The sequence below is a fragment of the Zonotrichia albicollis genome, chromosome 33 (assembly GCF_047830755.1).
Source record: "Zonotrichia albicollis isolate bZonAlb1 chromosome 33, bZonAlb1.hap1, whole genome shotgun sequence".
Taxonomy (NCBI): domain Eukaryota; kingdom Metazoa; phylum Chordata; class Aves; order Passeriformes; family Passerellidae; genus Zonotrichia; species Zonotrichia albicollis.
The window spans coordinates 1,534,301-1,550,815 of NC_133851.1; the positions used below are offsets into that span (position 1 = coordinate 1,534,301).

Here is a 16,515-nt window from a genome sequence, read left to right on the forward strand (position 1 = left end):
TATGGTTAAATTTGGGGTTTTTTTGGGATTTCCAGGAGAACGACCCTTCCAGTGCCAGCAGTGCGGGTTTATGGTTAAATTTGGGATTAAATTTGGGGTTTTTTTGGGATTTCCAGGAGAACGACCCTTCCAGTGCCAGCAGTGTGGGTTTATGGTTAAATTTGGGGTTTTTATTTGGGTTTTTTTGGGTTTTTCAGGAGAACGACCCTTCCAGTGCCAACAGTGCGGGTTTGTGATTAGGATTGGGATCATTTGGGATCCGTTCCCATTGGGATTTTGGAATTTTGGGGATTTTCAGGAGAACGACCCTTCCAGTGCCAGCGGGTTGGATTTATGGTTAAATTTGGGGTTTTTATTTGGGATTTTTTTGGGGTTTTTCAGGAGAACGACCCTTCCAGTGCCAGCAGTGTGGATTTGGGGTTAAATTTGGGATTTTTATTTTGGGATTTTCAGGAGAACGACCCTTCCAGTGCCAGCAGTGCGGGTTTGGGGTTAAATTTGAGGTTTTTATTTGGATTTTTTTGGGGTTTTTCAGGAGAACGACCCTTCCAGTGCCAGCAGTGTGGATTTGGGGTTAAATTTGGGATTAAATTTGGGATTTTATTTGGGATTTTCAGGAGAACGACCCTTCCAGTGCCAGCAGTGCGGGTTTATGGTTAAATTTGGGATTAAATTTGGGATTTTTTTGGGATTTCCAGGAGAACGACCCTTCCAGTGCCAGCAGTGCGGCGCCTCCTTCACGCAGAAGGGGAACCTGCTGCGCCACATCAAGCTGCACTCGGGGGAGAAACCCTTCAAGTGCCCCTTCTGCTCCTACGCCTGCCGGCGCCGCGACGCCCTCAGCGGGCACCTGCGCACCCACTCCGGTGGGCACGGGGGCGGAATCGCAGGGATGGAGTGGGAACGGGGTGGGAGTGGGGTTGGGATGGTGGGAATTGGGTTGGGAATGTTGGGAATGAGGTGGGGATGGTAGTGGGGTGGGAATGTGGGGATGGGGTGAGGATGTTGGGAATGGGGTGGGAGTGGTGGGGATGGGGTTGGGAGTGGAGTAGGAGTGGTGGGAATGGGGTTGGGATGGTGGGAGTTGGGTGGGGAATGGTGGGAATGGGGTGGGATTGTGGGAATGGGGTTGGGATGGGGTGGGATGGTGGGAATGGGGTTGGGAGTGGTGGGAATGGGATTGGGAATGTTGAGAATGGGGTGGGAATGGTGGGAACAGGACTGGAATTTCAGGAATGGGGTGGGGATGGGGTTGGGGATGGTGGGGATGGTGGGAGTGGGGTTGGGAGTGGGATGGGGATGGTGGGGATGGGGTTGGGGATATTGGGAATGAGGTGGGGATGGTGGGAGTGGGGTGGGAATGGGGTGAGAGTGGTGGAGATGGGGTTGGGATGGGGAGGATGGGGTTGGGAATGGGATTGGGGATGGTGGGGATGGAGTGGGAATGGGGTTGGGAATGCTGGGAATGGTGGGGATGGGTTGGGATGGTGGGGATGGTGGGAATGGGGTGGGGATGGGGTTGGGAGTGGTGGGAATGGGGGTGGGATGGAGTGGGGATGGTGGGGATGGGGTATGTTGGGAATGCGATGGGGATGTTGGGATGGGGTGGGGATAGTGGGGATGGTGGGGATGGGGTTGGGATGGTGGGAATGGGGTGGGGATGGGTTGGGATGGTGGGGATGGGGTTGGGATGGGGTGGGAGTCATGGGAGTGGGGTGGGGATGGTGGGAACAGGGCTGGAATTTCAGGAATGGGGTGGGGATGGGGTGGGAATGGTTGGGATGGTGGGGATGGGGTTGGGTTGGTGGGAAAGGGGTTGGGAGTGGAGTGGGAGTGGTGGGAATGGGGTTGGGATGTTGGGAGTTGGGTGGGGAATGGTGGGAATGGGGTGGGATTGTGGGAATGGGGTTGGGATGGTGGGGATGGGGTGGGAATGGTGGGAATGTTGGGAGTGGGGTGGGAATGGTGGGAAAGGGGTTGGAGATATTGGGAATGAGGTGGGGATGGGGTTGGGAATGTTGAGAATGGGGTTGGGATGGAGGGAATGGTGGGAACGGGGCTGGAATTTCAGGAATGGGGTGGGGATGGGGTTGGGAATGTTGGGAATGAGGTGGGGATGGTGGGAATGGTGGGGATGGGGTTGGGATGGAGTGGGGATGGGGGGAATGGGGTTGGGAGTGTTGGGAATGGGGTGGGAGTGGTGGGAATGGTGGGGATGGGGGTGGGAATTTCAGGAATGGGGTTGGGAATGGTGGGGATGGGGTGGGAATGGGGTTGGAAATGCTGGGAATGGGGTGGGGATGGTGGGGATGGGGTTTGGAATGTTGGGAATTTTGGGGATGGGGTGAGAATGTTGGGAATGTTGGGAGTTGGGGGATTTTGGTCAGGCTTTGGTGGGAAGGGGTCCCGATGTTGGTTCAGGGGGGTTTGTTGGGTTTAAAGGAGAAATTTTGGGTTTTTCAAAGAGTGGAGAGCAGTGGGAAATAGGAGGGAAAATCCTAAAGAAATGCAGTTCTCCATATCCCAAATTTGCTATCCAAACCTCACATCCCAAGTCCTGATTTCCAAATCCCAAATCCCAAATCCTGATTCCCAAATCCCAAATCCTGACCCCATGTCCTGTCGTTCCCAGTTTCCTCCCCCACGGTGGGCAAACCCTACAAGTGCAGCTCATACCAGGAAATATCCCAAATCCTGATTTCTGTATCCCAAATCCTGATTTCCAGATCCCAAATCCCAAATCCTGAGCCCATGTCCTGTCGTTCCCAGTTTCCTCCCCCACGGTGGGCAAACCCTACAAGTGCAGCTCGTGTGGCCGCAGCTACAAACAGCAGAGCAGCCTGGAGGAGCACAGGGAGCGCTGCCACGGCTTCCTGCAGAGGGAGAGCCCTGCACAGACAGGTGGGTCTGCCAAAAATCCTGAAAAAATACTGGAAATTTCCTGAAAAAATCCCAGGGAAAAGTCCTGGGAAAATCCTGGGAAAATCACAGAAAAATTCCAGGAAAATCCTGGAGAAATACCAAGAAAATCCTGGAAAAATCCCATGGAAATCCCACAAAATCTCAGGGAAAATTCACAGAAAAATCCCAGGGGAAATTCCTGGAAAAATTCCAGGAAAATCCCGGAGAAATCCCGAGAAAAATACCAAAAATATCCTGGAAAAATCCCATGGAAATCGCACAAAATCTCAGGGAAAAATCACAGAAAAATCACAGAGAAATAATGGAAAAATCCAAGGAAAATCCCGGAGAAATAATGGAAAAAATCACAGAAAAATCCAAGGAAAATCCTGGGAAAATCCCGAAGAAATCCCAGGAAAATCCTGAAGAAATCCCAAAGAAATCCCATGAAAATCCCGGATCCTGAATCCCCAGGGACAGGAAATGGGGTGGGAATGGGACATTGGGATCCCAAATCCACGGATAAAGGAACCTCCAATGGAAAACCCTGCACAGACAGGTGGGTCTGGAAATGCTGGAAAAATCATGGAAAAATCCTGAGGAAATCCTGGAAAAATCCCAAGGAAATCCTGGAAAAAATCCCAGGGAAATCAACAAAAAATCCTGAAGAAATCCTGGGAAAATCCTGAAGAAATCTCAGGAAAATCCCAGGAAAATCCTAAAAAAATCCTGGGAAAATCCTGAAGAAATCCTGGGAAAATCCCAGATCCGTGGAAAAGGTTTGGAACTGAGGAATTGTGATCCCAAATCCATGGAAAAGGGTTGGGAATGTGATTCCAAATCCATGGAAATGTTTGGGAAGTGTTGGGATTGTGCTCCCAGTGCTGAGTCCATGCCCCCACAGCAGATCCCAAATCCCCATTCCCAGAATTTTCCTGGAAAAAGCCAAAATTGGGGCATTCCTGGGCTCCTGGAACCTCTGGGATATTTAGGATCAGGGCCCATTTCAGAGTGGGATTTTTGGGAATATCCCAAATTGGGGTTCCTATGATCACATCCCATTTCAGAGCAGGATTTTTGGGAATATTCCCCATTGGGATTCCCAGGATATGGAGCAATTTCAGAACAGGATTTTTGGGAATATCCCAATTTGAAATTCCCATGATTCCAGTCCATTTCAGAGCAGGATTTTTGGGAATATTCCCTATTGGGATTCCCAGGATATGGGGCAATTTCAGAGCAGGATTTTTGGGAATATCCCAATTTGGGATTCCCATTATTCCAGTCCATTTCAGAGCAGGATTTTTGGGAATATCCCAATTTGGGATTCCCAGGATATGGGGCAATTTCAGAGCAGGATTTTTGGGAATATCCCAATTTGAGATTCCCATGATTGCATCCCATTTCCGAATGGGATTTTTGGGAATATTCCCCATTGGGATTCCCAGGATATGGAGCAATTTCAGAGCAGGATTTTTGGGAATATCCCAATTTTTGATTCCCATGATTCCAGTCCATTTCAGAGCAGGATTTTTGGGAATATTCCCTATTGGGATTCCCAGGATCAGGGCCCATTTCCGAATGGGATTTTTGGGAATATCCCAATTTGGGGTTCCCATGATTCCAGTCCATTTCAGAGCAGGATTTTTGGGAATATTCCCTATTGGGATTCCCAGGATATGGGGCAATTTCAGAGCAGGATTTTTGGGAATATCCCAATTTGAGATTCCCATGATCGCAGCCCATTTCAGAGCAGGATTTTTGGGAATATTCCCCATTGGGATTCCCAGGATATGGGGCCATTTCAGAGCAGGATTTTTGGGAATATTCCCTATTGGGATTCCCAGGATATGGAGCAATTTCTGAGCAGGATTTTTGGGAATATTCCCTATTTGGGATTCCCAGGATATGGGGCAATTTCAGAGCAGGATTTTTGGGAATATTCCCTATTGGGATTCCCAGGATCAGGGACCATTTCAGACCAGGATTTTTGGGAATATTCCCCATTGGGATTCCCAGGATATGGGGCAATTTCAGAGCAGGATTTTTGGGAATATTCCCTATTGGGATTCCCAGGATATGGAGCAGTTTCAGAGCAGGATTTTTGGGAATATCCCAAATTGGGGTTCCCATGATCGCATCCCATTTCAGAGCGGGATTTTTGGGAATATTCCCTATTGGGATTCCCAGGATCAGGGGCAATTTCAGAGCAGGATTTTTGGGAATATCCCAATTTGGGATTCCCATTATTCCAGTCCATTTCAGAGTGGGATTTTTGGGAATATCCCAATTTGGGATTCCCAGGATATGGAGCAATTTCAGAGCAGGATTTTTGGGAATATCCCAATTTGGGATTCCCAGGATATGGAGCAATTTCAGAGCAGGATTTTTGGGAATATCCCAATTTGGGATTCCCAGGATATGGGGCAATTTCAGAGCAGGATTTTTGGGAATATCCCAATTTGAGATTCCCATGATTGCATCCCATTTCAGAGCAGGATTTTTGGGAATATTCCCTATTGGGATTCCCAGGATCAGGGGCCATTTCAGAGCAGGATTTTTGGGAATATTCCTTGTTGGGGTTCCCATGATTGCAGTCCATTTCAGAGCAGGATTTTTGGGAATATTCCCTATTGGGATTCCCAGGATATGGAGCAATTTCAGAGCAGGATTTTTGGGAATATCCCAATTTGGGATTCCCATTATTCCAGTCCATTTCAGAGCAGGATTTTTGGGAATATCCCAATTTGGGATTCCCATGATTGCAGCCCATTTCAGAGCAGGATTTTTGGGAATATTCCCCATTGGGATTCCCAGGATCAGGGGCCATTTCAGAGCAGGATTTTTGGGAATATCCCAATTTGGGATTCCCATGATTCCAGTCCATTTCAGAGTGGGATTTTTGGGAATATTCCCTATTGGGGTTCCCAGGATATGGAGCAATTTCAGAGCAGGATTTTTGGGAATATTCCCTGTTGAGATTCCCAGGATATGGAGCAATTTCAGAGCAGGATTTTTGGGAATATTCCCTATTGGGATTCCCAGGATCAGGGGCCATTTCAGAGCAGGATTTTTGGGAATATTCCTTGTTGGGGTTCCCATGATTGCAGCCCATTTCAGAGCAGGATTTTTGGGAATATTCCCTATTGGGATTCCCAGGATATGGAGCAATTTCAGAGCAGGATTTTTGGGAATATTCCAGTTTGAAATTCCCATGATTCCAGTCCATTTCAGAGCAGGATTTTTGGGAATATTCCCTATTGGGATTCCCTGGATATGGAGCAATTTCAGAGCGGGATTTTTGGGAATATCCCAATTTGAGATTCCCATGATTCCAGTCCATTTCAGAGTGGGATTTTTGGGAATATTCCCCATTGGGATTCCCAGGATATGGAGCAATTTCAGAGCAGGATTTTTGGGAATATCCCAATTTGAGATTCCCATGATTGCATCCCATTTCAGAGTGGGATTTTTGGGAATATTCCCTATTGGGATTCCCAGGATATGGAGCAATTTCAGAACAGGATTTTTGGGAATATTCCCTATTGGGATTCCCAGGATATGGAGCAATTTCAGAGTAGGATTTTTGGGAATATTCCCCATTGGGATTCCCAGGATATGGGGCAATTTCAGAGCAGGATTTTTGGGAATATTCCCTATTGGGATTCCCAGGATATGGGGCAATTTCAGAGCAGGATTTTTGTGAATATCCCAATTTGAGATTCCCATGATCGCATCCCATTTCAGAGCAGGATTTTTGGGAATATTCCCCATTGGGATTCCCAGGATATGGAGCAATTTCAGAGCAGGATTTTTGGGAATATCCCAATTTGAGATTCCCATTATTGCATCCCATTTCAGAGTGGGATTTTTGGGAATATTCCCTATTGGGATTCCCAGGATCAGGGGCCATTTCAGAGCAGGATTTTTGGGAATATCCCAATTTGGGATTCCCAGGATATGGAGCAGTTTCAGAGCAGGATTTTTGGGAATATTCCCTATTGGGATTCACAGGATATGGGGCCATTTCAGAGCAGGATTTTTGGGAATATCCCAATTTGAAATTCCCATGATTCCAGTCCATTTCAGAGCAGGATTTTTGGGAATATTCCCTATTGGGATTCCCAGGATATGGAGCAATTTCAGAGCAGGATTTTTGGGAATATTCCCCATTGGGATTCCCAGGATATGGAGCCATTTCAGAGCAGGATTTTTGGGAATATTCCCTATTGGGATTCCCATGATTCCAGTCCATTTCAGAGCAGGATTTTTGGGAATATTCCCTATTGGGATTCCCAGGATCAGGGGCAATTTCAGAGCAGGATTTTTGGGAATATCCCAATTTGGGATTCCCATGATTGCAGCCCATTTCAGAGTGGGATTTTTGGGAATATCCCAATTTGGGATTCCTATGATCGCATCCCATTTCAGAGCGGGATTTTTGGGAATATTCCCCATTGGGATTCCCAGGATATGGAGCAATTTCTGAGTGGGATTTTTGGGAATATTCCCTATTGGGATTCCCAGGATATGGAGCAATTTCAGAGTGGGATTTTTGGGAATATCCCAATTTGGGGTTCCCATGATCGCAGCCCATTTTAGAGCAGGATTTTTGGGAATATTCCCTGTTGAGATTCCCAGGATCAGGGGCCATTCCAGACCAGAATTTTTAAGATCAGGAACCATTCCAGACAGGGATTTTTATGATCAGGGACCATTTCAGAGCAGGATTTTTAGGATCAGAGATAATTCCAGACCAGGATTTTTAAGATCACGACCCATTCCTGACTGGAATTCCCAGGCACAGGATCCATTTCAGACCAGGATTTTTAGGACCTGGGACCATTCCAGACAGGGATTTTCACGATCAGGGACCATTTCAGAGCAGGATTTTTAGGATCAGAGACAATTCCAGACAAGGATTTTTAGGATTAGGGACCACTCCAGACCAAGATTTTTAAGATCAGGGCCATTCCCGATCGGAATCCCCGGTTCAGGGGCCATTTCAGAGCAGGATTTCCGGCATCACTGACCATCCCCAACCGGAATCCCCCAGCTCCGGGGCCATTCCCACCCGGATTTTTACACTCAGTGTCCACTCCCCAGCTGAATTTTTAACCTCAGTGCCTACCCCCGGCCCGAATCCCCCAGCTCAGGCCCCATCTCAGCCGCTTTTCCCCGGGGGCCATGGCGGGGCCGGCGGAACAATCGCGGGCCTGAAGCCGCCTCCTCTCCCCCCCTCACGGCGGCAGGAGCGGGCCCCGCTGGAAGCAGGAGGGATCCGGGAGCCGCGGGGACAAGCACGGGGTAAGCCCGGCTCCGGCAGCCGCTCCCAGGGGCCCTCCCAGCCCGCAGCTCCCGCCCCGCTCATCCCGGAATTTTTATTTTTTTTTTTTTTTTTCCCCCTCTTTGTTTGCGTTCTGCAGGAGAGGAAATCCGGGAGCTGGACATGGTGCCCGAGGCGTTGCTGCACCCTGAGCGCCCCACCTTTATCGAGCGGTTGGCAGGGAGCTTCACCAAGAGGAAACGATCCACGCCGCAGAAATTTGTGGGTAAGGAAAGGATGGAAATGATGGAAAAATGGAAAAAATTCCCTCGGCGGGAAGTGAGGGGCGGCCTCAGGAATGGCGGGGTGTGAGGGGGGGGGGGGAGCGGCGCGGGAAGGGGAATCCCCACACAAAAGCCTCAAATTAACAAAAAACGGTTCGAATTGAAAAATAGAAAGTCAAATTGAAGGAAAACCAAGTCATTTAAAAAAAATTAGAATTTTTCCCTCACATAAAAAAACCAAACAACGCTTACATGGAAAAAATATCCGTAAATTAACAAAAAAAAAAAAAAAGCCCTCAAATCAAGAAAAACTCAGAGGGAATGCTCCAAACTGCAGAAATTTGTGGGTAAGGAAAAGATGGAAATGATGGAAAAATGGAAAAAATTCCCTCGCGGGAAGTGAGGGGCGGCCTCAGGAATGGCGGGGTGTGAGGGGAGGGGGGGGGGAGCGGCGCGGGAAGGGGAATCCCCACACAAAAGCCTCAAATTAACAAAAAACGGTTCGAATTGAAAAATAGAAAGTCAAATTAAAGGAAAACCAAGTCATTTAAAAAAAATTAGAATTTTTCCCTCACATAAAAAAAAAAAACAAACAACGCTTACATGGAAAAAATACCCGTAAATTAACAAAAAAAAAAAAAGCCCTCAAATCAAGAAAAACTCAGAGGAAATGCTCCGAACTGCAGAAATTTGTGGGTAAGGAAAGGATGGAAATGATGGAAAAATGGAAAAATTCCCTCGGCGGGAAGTGAGGGGCGGCCTCAGGAATGGCGGGGTGTGAGGGGGGGGAGCGGCGCGGGAAGGGGAATCCCCACACAAAAGCCTCAAAATGGGTCGCAAATTAAGACAAAAACCGGCTCAAATTGAAAGATAAATTCAAATCAAAAGACAAGCATCTCTTAAAAAAAAAATCTAAAAAAATTCCCCTCACATTTTAAAAAAACCCTGCATTAAAAAATTCCAGCAAATCAACCAAAAAAAAAAAAAAAAAAAAACCTTAAATCAACAAAAACCCAGAGGAAATGCTCCAAGCCGCAGAATTTTTCCATAATTTCCATCTTTTCCTTGTGGGTAAGGAAAAGATGGAAAAATTCTCTCGGCGGGAAGTGAGGGGCGGCCTCAGGGATGGCCGGGTGTGAGGGGCGGGGGGAGCGGCGCGGGAAGGGAAATCCCCACAAAAAAACTTCAAATTAAGATAAAACCGTCTCAAATTGAAAAATATAAATTCAAATTAAAGGAGAAGCAAGGCTCCAAGCCGCAAAAATTTGTGGATAAGAAAAGGATGGAAATGATGGGAAAATGGAAAAATTCCCTCGGCGGGAGGTGAGGGGCAGCCTCAGGGATGGCCGGGTGTGAGGGGGGGAGCGGCGCGGGAAAGGGAATCTCCACAAAAAAACTTCAAATTAAGATAAAACCGGCTCAAATTGAAAAATATAAATTCCAATTAAAGGAAAAGCAAGGCTCCAAGCCGCAAAAATTTGTGGATAAGAAAAGGATGGAAATGATGGGAAAATGGAAAAATTCCCTCGGCGGGAGGTGAGGGGCGGCCTCAGGGATGGCCGGGTGTGAGGGGCGGCGGGAGCGGCGCGGGAAAGGGAATCCCCACAAAAAACCTTCAAATTAAGATAAAACCGGCTCAAATTGAAAAATATAAATTCCAATTAAAGGAAAAGCAAGGCTCCAAGCCGCAAAAATTTGTGGATAAGAAAAGGATGGAAATGATGGGAAAATGGAAAAATTCTCTCGGCGGGAAGTGAGGGGCGGCCTCAGGGATGGCCGGGTGTGAGGGGAGAGCGGAATCCCCACACAAAAGCCTCAAAATGGGTCTCAAATTAACAAAAAAAAAGGGGGTTAAATTGAAAGATAAGTACAAATTAAAAGAAAAGCATCACTTAAAAAAAAAAAAACAAAAAAAAATTAATTTAAAAAATTTCCCCTCACATTTCAAAACCCGCCTTAAATCCCACACAAAGGCCTCAATTTAACAAAAAAAACTGTTCAAATTGAAAAATATAAATTCAAATTAAGAGAAAAGCAATTCAATTTTTAAAACCCTTTAATTAAAGACATTTTCCCTCACACTATTAAAAAAAATTTAAATTAAGAAATACCTACAAATTAACAAAAAACTCCTTAAATTAACAAAAAAACAGGCTCAAATGGAAAAATACTAGTTCAAATCAAAAGAAAAGCAACTCATTTTTAGAGAAAAGCTTTAATTACAGAAATTTCCCCTCACACTGAAGAAAACTTCTTTAAATTAAAAAATGTCAGCAAAATTAAACAAGAAAACCCTCAAATTAACAAAAAACCCAGAGGAAATGCTCTAAGCCCCAGAAATTTGGGGGTAAAGGCTGAAAAATTGGGAAAATTCCCCCATGGGTGATGTAGGCCAGGAAAGGGAATCCCCACAGGCAAAGGCCTCAAAATGGGCCTTGAATTAACAAAAAAACTCCTCAAATTGATAAATAACTGGCACAGATAAACACAAAAAACCTCACATTTTGGGATTTTGGGGTGCCCTGAAGTGTGTTCATCTCATCCCAACCCCTCTCTCTGATTTTGGGGTGTCCTGAGTGTGTCACCAACCCCTTTCAGTGACTTTGGGGTGCCCCCATCTCACCCCAACCCCTCTCTTTGATTTTGGGGTGTCCTGAGGGTGTCCCAAATCCCTCTCTTTGATTTTGGGGTGTCCTGAGTGTGTCCCCAATCCTCTCTCTGATTTTGGGGTGTCCTGAGGGTGTCCCCAACCCCTCTCTCTGATTTTGGGGTGTCCTGAGGGTGTCCCCAACCCCTCTTGGTGATTTTGGGGTACCCTGAGGGTGTCCCCAACCCCTTTCAGTGACTTTGGGGTGCTCTCATCTCACCCAAACTCCTCTCTTTGATTTTGGGGTGCCCTGAGGGTGTCCCCAATCCCTCTTTCTGACTTTAGGGTGCCCTGAGTGTGTCCCCAACCCCTTTCAGTGACTTTGGGGTGTCCCCAACCTCTCCCTGTGAATTTGGGGTGCTCCCTCTCCCTGTCTCTGACTTTGGGGTGTCCCCAACCCCTCTTGGTGATTTTGGGGTGCCCTGAGGGTGTCCCCAACCCCTCTCACTGACTTTAGGATGTCCCCAGCAACTCCCTCTGATTGTGGGGTGTCCCCACTCCCTCCCTTTGATTTCGAGGTGCCCCCTTTCCCTCTCTCTGACTTTGGGGTGCCCCCACTCCCTCCCTCTGACTTTGGGGTGCCTTCTCTCTCTCTCTGACTTTGGGGTGTCTCTGTTCCACCCGAACCCCTCTCTCGGACTTTGGGGTGTCTCTATTCCACTCCAGCCCCTCTCTCTGACTTTGGGGTCCCCCCTCAACCTCTCTCTCACTCCGGGGTCCCCCTCTCCCTCTCTCGGACTTTGGGGTGTCTCTGTTCCACCCCAACCCCTTTCTCTGACTTTGGGGTCCCCCTCTCCCTGTCTCTGACTTTGGGGTGTCTCTATTCCACCTCAACCCCTCTCTCTGACTTTAGGATGTCCCCTCAACCTCTCTCTGACTTTGGGGTCCCCCTCTCCCTCTCTCTGACTTTGGGGTCCCCCCTCAACCTCTCTCTGATTCCGGGGTGTCCCCAGCCCCTCTCTCTGACTTTGGGGTCCCCCCTGTCGCTGTCTCTGAGCCCGGGCTCCCCTCTCCCCGCAGGTGAGAAGCAGATGCGTTTCGCGCTCTCGGAGCTGCCCTTCGATGTGAGCCCCGGCTTCGACAAGGACGTGGAGGTGGTTCCGTCCCGCGGCCACGCCCTGGAGCCGCCCTACGCCGGCCCTCTGTCCCTGCTGGGCGCCGGCGACCCCCTGCGCCCGCTCCGCTTGGCCACCAACTGCATCACCGAGGTCACGCCGGTCATCAGCTCCGTGTACACGCAGATCCAGGCGCTGCCCGCCCGCCTCGAGCTGCCGCGGGGCCGCGATTCCTCCGAGGACGGCGCCGAGGGCATCCCGGTGATTTTCCGCAGCCGCTCCAGCGGTGGTGCCGCCGATAGCGGCGCTTCACCCTCCAACGGCTGCCAGGACTCCACGGACACCGAGAGCATCCAGGAGGAGCGGGCGGGAGGCGGCAGCAGCCGCCACAGCCCCGCCTATGCCAAGGAGGAGCCCAAGGAGGAGGCGGATGGAGCAGCTCGGTGTTACCCCAAGGAGTCCCTGAGGGTGCTCAACGAGGAGGGCGAGCAGCTGCGAGCCTTCTGCTGCGAGCACTGCCGGGTGCTCTTCCTGGACCACGTCATGTTCACCATCCACATGGGCTGCCACGGCTTCAGGGACCCTTTCGAGTGCAACATCTGCGGCTACCGCAGCCAGGACCGCTACGAGTTCTCCTCGCACATCGTGCGCGGCGAGCACAAGATATGAGGTGGGGAAACTCCCCCTTGCTGCCTCGGATTTCATGATTTTACCCCGATTTTCACCTCTGAAATTGTGCTCGGGGTACACGAGATGTGAGGTGGGAAAAGCGCCCCCTTGCTGCCTCAAATTTCCTGATTTTACCCCGATTTCACCCCGATTTTACCGCGATTTTCACCTCTGAAATTGTGCTCGGGATACACGAGATGTGAGGTGGGAAAACTCCCCCTTTTCCTGCCTCATATTTCCTGATTTTACCCTCCGAGATTGTGCTCGGGATACACAAGATGTGAGGTGGGAAAAGCGCCCCCTTGCTGCCTCAAATTTCCTGATTTCAGCCCGATTTTACCCCGATTTTCACCTCTGAAATTGTGCTCGGGTACACGAGATGTGAGGTGGGAAAAGCGCCCCCCTTGCTGCCTCGGATTTCCCGATTTTACCCCGATTTTACTGCGATTTTACCCCGATTTTGACCTCTGAAATTGTGCTCGGGAAATGCAAAATGTGAGGGGGTAAAATCCCCCCCTTGCTGCCTCAAATTTCCTGATTTTACCCCGATTTTACCCCGATTTTCACCTCTGAAATTGTGCTCGGGTACACGAGATGTGAGGTGGGAAAACTCCCCCTTTTGCTGCCTCGGATTTCCCGATTTTACCCCAATTTCAGCCCGATTTTACCCTCTGAAATTGTGCTCGGGTACACGAGATGTGAGGTGGGAAAACTCCTCCTTTTCCTGCCTCAAATTTCCTGATTTTACCCTCCGAGATTGTGCTCGGGATACGCAAGGTGTGAGGTGGGAAAAGCGCCCCCTTCCTACCTTGGGTTTCCTGATTTTACCGCGATTTTCACCTCTGAAATTGTGCTCGGGAAATGCAAAATGTGAGGTGGGAAAACTCCCCCTTTTCCTGCCTCAAATTTCCTGATTTTACCCCGATTTTCACCTCTGAAATTGTGCTCGGGTACACGAGATGTGAGGTGGGAAAACTCCCCCTTTTCCTGCCTCGGATTTCCCGATTTTACCCCGATTTTCACCTCTGAAATTGTGCTCGGGATACACAAGGTGTGAGGTGGGAAAAGCGCCCCCTTTCTGCCTCGGATTTCATGATTTATCCCCGATTTTCACCTCTGAAATTGTGCTCGGGTACACGAGATGTGAGGTGGGAAAACTCCTCCTTTTCCTGCCTCAAATTTCCTGATTTTACCCCGATTTTACCCCGATTTTCACCTCTGAAATTGTGCTCAGGAAATGCAAAATGTGAGGGGGTAAAATCCCCCCCTTCCTGCCTCCAATTTCCTGATTTCACCCCAATTTTCCCCTCCGAAATTGTGATCAGGAAACACAAAATGTGAGGGGGTAAAATCCCCCCCTTCCTGCCTCCAATTTCCTGATTTCATCCCAATTTTCCCCTCCAAAAATGCAAAATGTGACCTGGGAAAATCCTCCAATTTCCTGATTTCACCCCAGTTTTCACCTCTGAAATTGTGCTCAGGATACACAAAATGTGAGGTGGGAAAAATTCCCTTTCCTACCTCAAATTTCCTGATTTCATCCCAATTTTCCCCTCCAAAAATGCAAAATGTGAGGTGGGAAAAAATCCCTTTCCTACCTCAAATTTCCCAATTTCATCCCAATTTTCCCCTCCCAAACACAAAATGTGAGGTTGCAAAACTTCCCCACCTCAATTTCCTCTTTTTTCCCTGATTTTTTCCTCCCATTTCCCCTCAAATTTCCCCTTCTATATTGTGCACACCGAGCACAAAATGTGAGGTTGGAAAAATCCCTCCCCAAACCTCAAATTCCCATTTTTCCCCCCAATTTTCCCCTCCAAAATCCTGAGCAAAATGTGAGCTTGGAAAAAATTTTCCCTGCCTCAAATTCCCATTTTTTCCCCCAATTTTCCCCTCCAAAATCCTGAGCAAAATGTGAGCTTGGAAAAAATTTTCCCTGCCTCAAATTCCCATTTTTCCCCCCAATTTTCCCCTCCAAAATCCTGAGCAAAATGTGAGCTTGGAAAAAATTTTCCCTGCCTCAAATTCCCATTTTTTTCCCCAATTTTCCCCTCCAAAATCCCGAGCAAAATGTGAGCTTGGAAAAAATTTTCCCTGCCTCAAATTCCCATTTTTTTCCCCAATTTTCCCCTCCAAAATCCTGAGCAAAATGTGAGCTTGGAAAAAATTTTCCCTGCCTCAAATTCCCATTTTTTTTCCCCAATTTTCCCCTCCAAAATCCTGAGCAAAACGTGAGCTTGGAAAAAATTTTCCCTGCCTCAAATTCCCATTTTTTTTCCCCAATTTTCCCCTCCAAAATCCTGAGCAAAATGTGAGCTTGGAAAAAATTTTCCCTGCCTCAAATTCCCATTTTTTTCCCCAATTTTCCCCTCCAAAATCCTGAACAAAATGTGAGGTTGGAAAAAATTTTCCCTGCCTCAAATTCCCATTTTTTTTCCCAATTTTCCCCTCCAAAATCCTGAGCAAAATGTGAGGTTGGAAAAAATTTTCCCTGCCTCAAATTCCCATTTTTTTTCCCAATTTTCCCCTCCAAAATCCTGAGCAAAATGTGAAGTTGGAAAAAATTTTCCCTGCCTCAAATTCCCATTTTTTCCCCCAATTTTCCCCTCCAAAATCCTGAGCAAAATGTGAGCTTGGAAAAAATTTTCCCTGCCTCAAATTCCCATTTTTTTCCCCTCCAAAATCCTGAGCAAAATGTGAGCTTGGAAAAAATTTTCCCTGCCTCAAATTCCCATTTTTTTCCCCAATTTTCCCCTCCAAAATCCTGAGCAAAATGTGAGCTTGGAAAAAATTTTCCCTGCCTCAAATTCCCTTTTTTTCCCAATTTTCCCCTCCAAAATCCTGAGCAAAATGTGAGCTTGGAAAAAATTTTCCCTGCCTCAAATTCCCATTTTTTTCCCCAATTTTCCCCTCCAAAATCCTGAACAAAATGTGAGATTGGAAAAAAATTTCCCTGCCTCAAATTCCCATTTTTTTCCCCTTTTTTCCCTCAATTTTCCCCTCCCACATCATGCACCACGAGCACAAAATGTGAGGTTGCAAAAATCCCCCATAAACCTCAAATTCCCATTTTTTTTCCTCAAAAAAATTTTCCCCTCTCCCATCCTTAGGGCATGGAACTGTTGGGTTGTGTTGTTTTTATTATTTTTATTTTTTCTTTTCTACTCCTTTGCACTGACTTTGGCTATATAAAAAAAAAAAAAAAAACCAAAACAAAAATTATTTAAAAACCACAACAAAAAAACCCCAAAAAAACAGAAACTCACCCCAAAAACCCAACTGACCCCGCCCAGGGGGAGCCCTTAATTCTCCTTTTTATAAACAAACTTATTTAAATATTGAATAGGAAAAGACTTTTTTGTGCTTTGTTTTTTTTTCCCTCGTTATTTATTAAGCTTTTGAGTTTTGCTCTTTTGATAATTGTGATAATTTTGGGGGTTTTTTACCCCCCAAAAAAAAATATAGAAAAATAGAATTTTGGAGACTGTTCCCCCCTTTGCCCTGCTCCTGCCTGGCCTCAAGCCTGGGCTAAAGGAACCTCAAAATTCGGTGCTAAACCCCCCTTGGGGACCCCCCAAAACCCAGCCTGAGCCCCCCAACCTTGGGGGGCTGCCCCGTCCTCAGCTTTAACAGGGGAACCCCGGAATGGGACGTGGGGACCCCCAAAATCTTCCTCAGATTTTCCCCAAAATC

The 16,515-nt window shown here is 47.6% G+C and overlaps 1 protein-coding gene across 7 annotated transcripts in view; it reads left to right on the forward strand.

The window, feature by feature from the left end:
• Positions 1 to 16,292, forward strand: part of LOC113460784 (zinc finger protein Eos) — a 52,169-nt gene extending 35,877 nt beyond the window's left edge. For 3 of the 7 annotated variants that reach the window (XM_074530691.1, XM_074530696.1, XM_074530697.1), the window contains 5 exons: positions 699 to 866; positions 2,770 to 2,901; positions 8,328 to 8,453; positions 12,119 to 13,606; positions 13,698 to 16,292. In XM_074530691.1, the coding sequence (XP_074386792.1) occupies positions 699 to 866; positions 2,770 to 2,901; positions 8,328 to 8,453; positions 12,119 to 12,822 (1,130 nt within the window). In that variant the 3' untranslated portion in view covers positions 12,823 to 13,606; positions 13,698 to 16,292. The remainder of the gene's footprint in view (positions 1 to 698; positions 867 to 2,769; positions 2,902 to 8,327; positions 8,454 to 12,118; positions 13,607 to 13,697) is intronic. The other 4 variants (XM_074530694.1, XM_074530695.1, XM_074530692.1 and 1 more) reach the window with 4 other exon arrangements.
• The last annotated feature ends 223 nt before the right edge of the window (positions 16,293 to 16,515 follow it).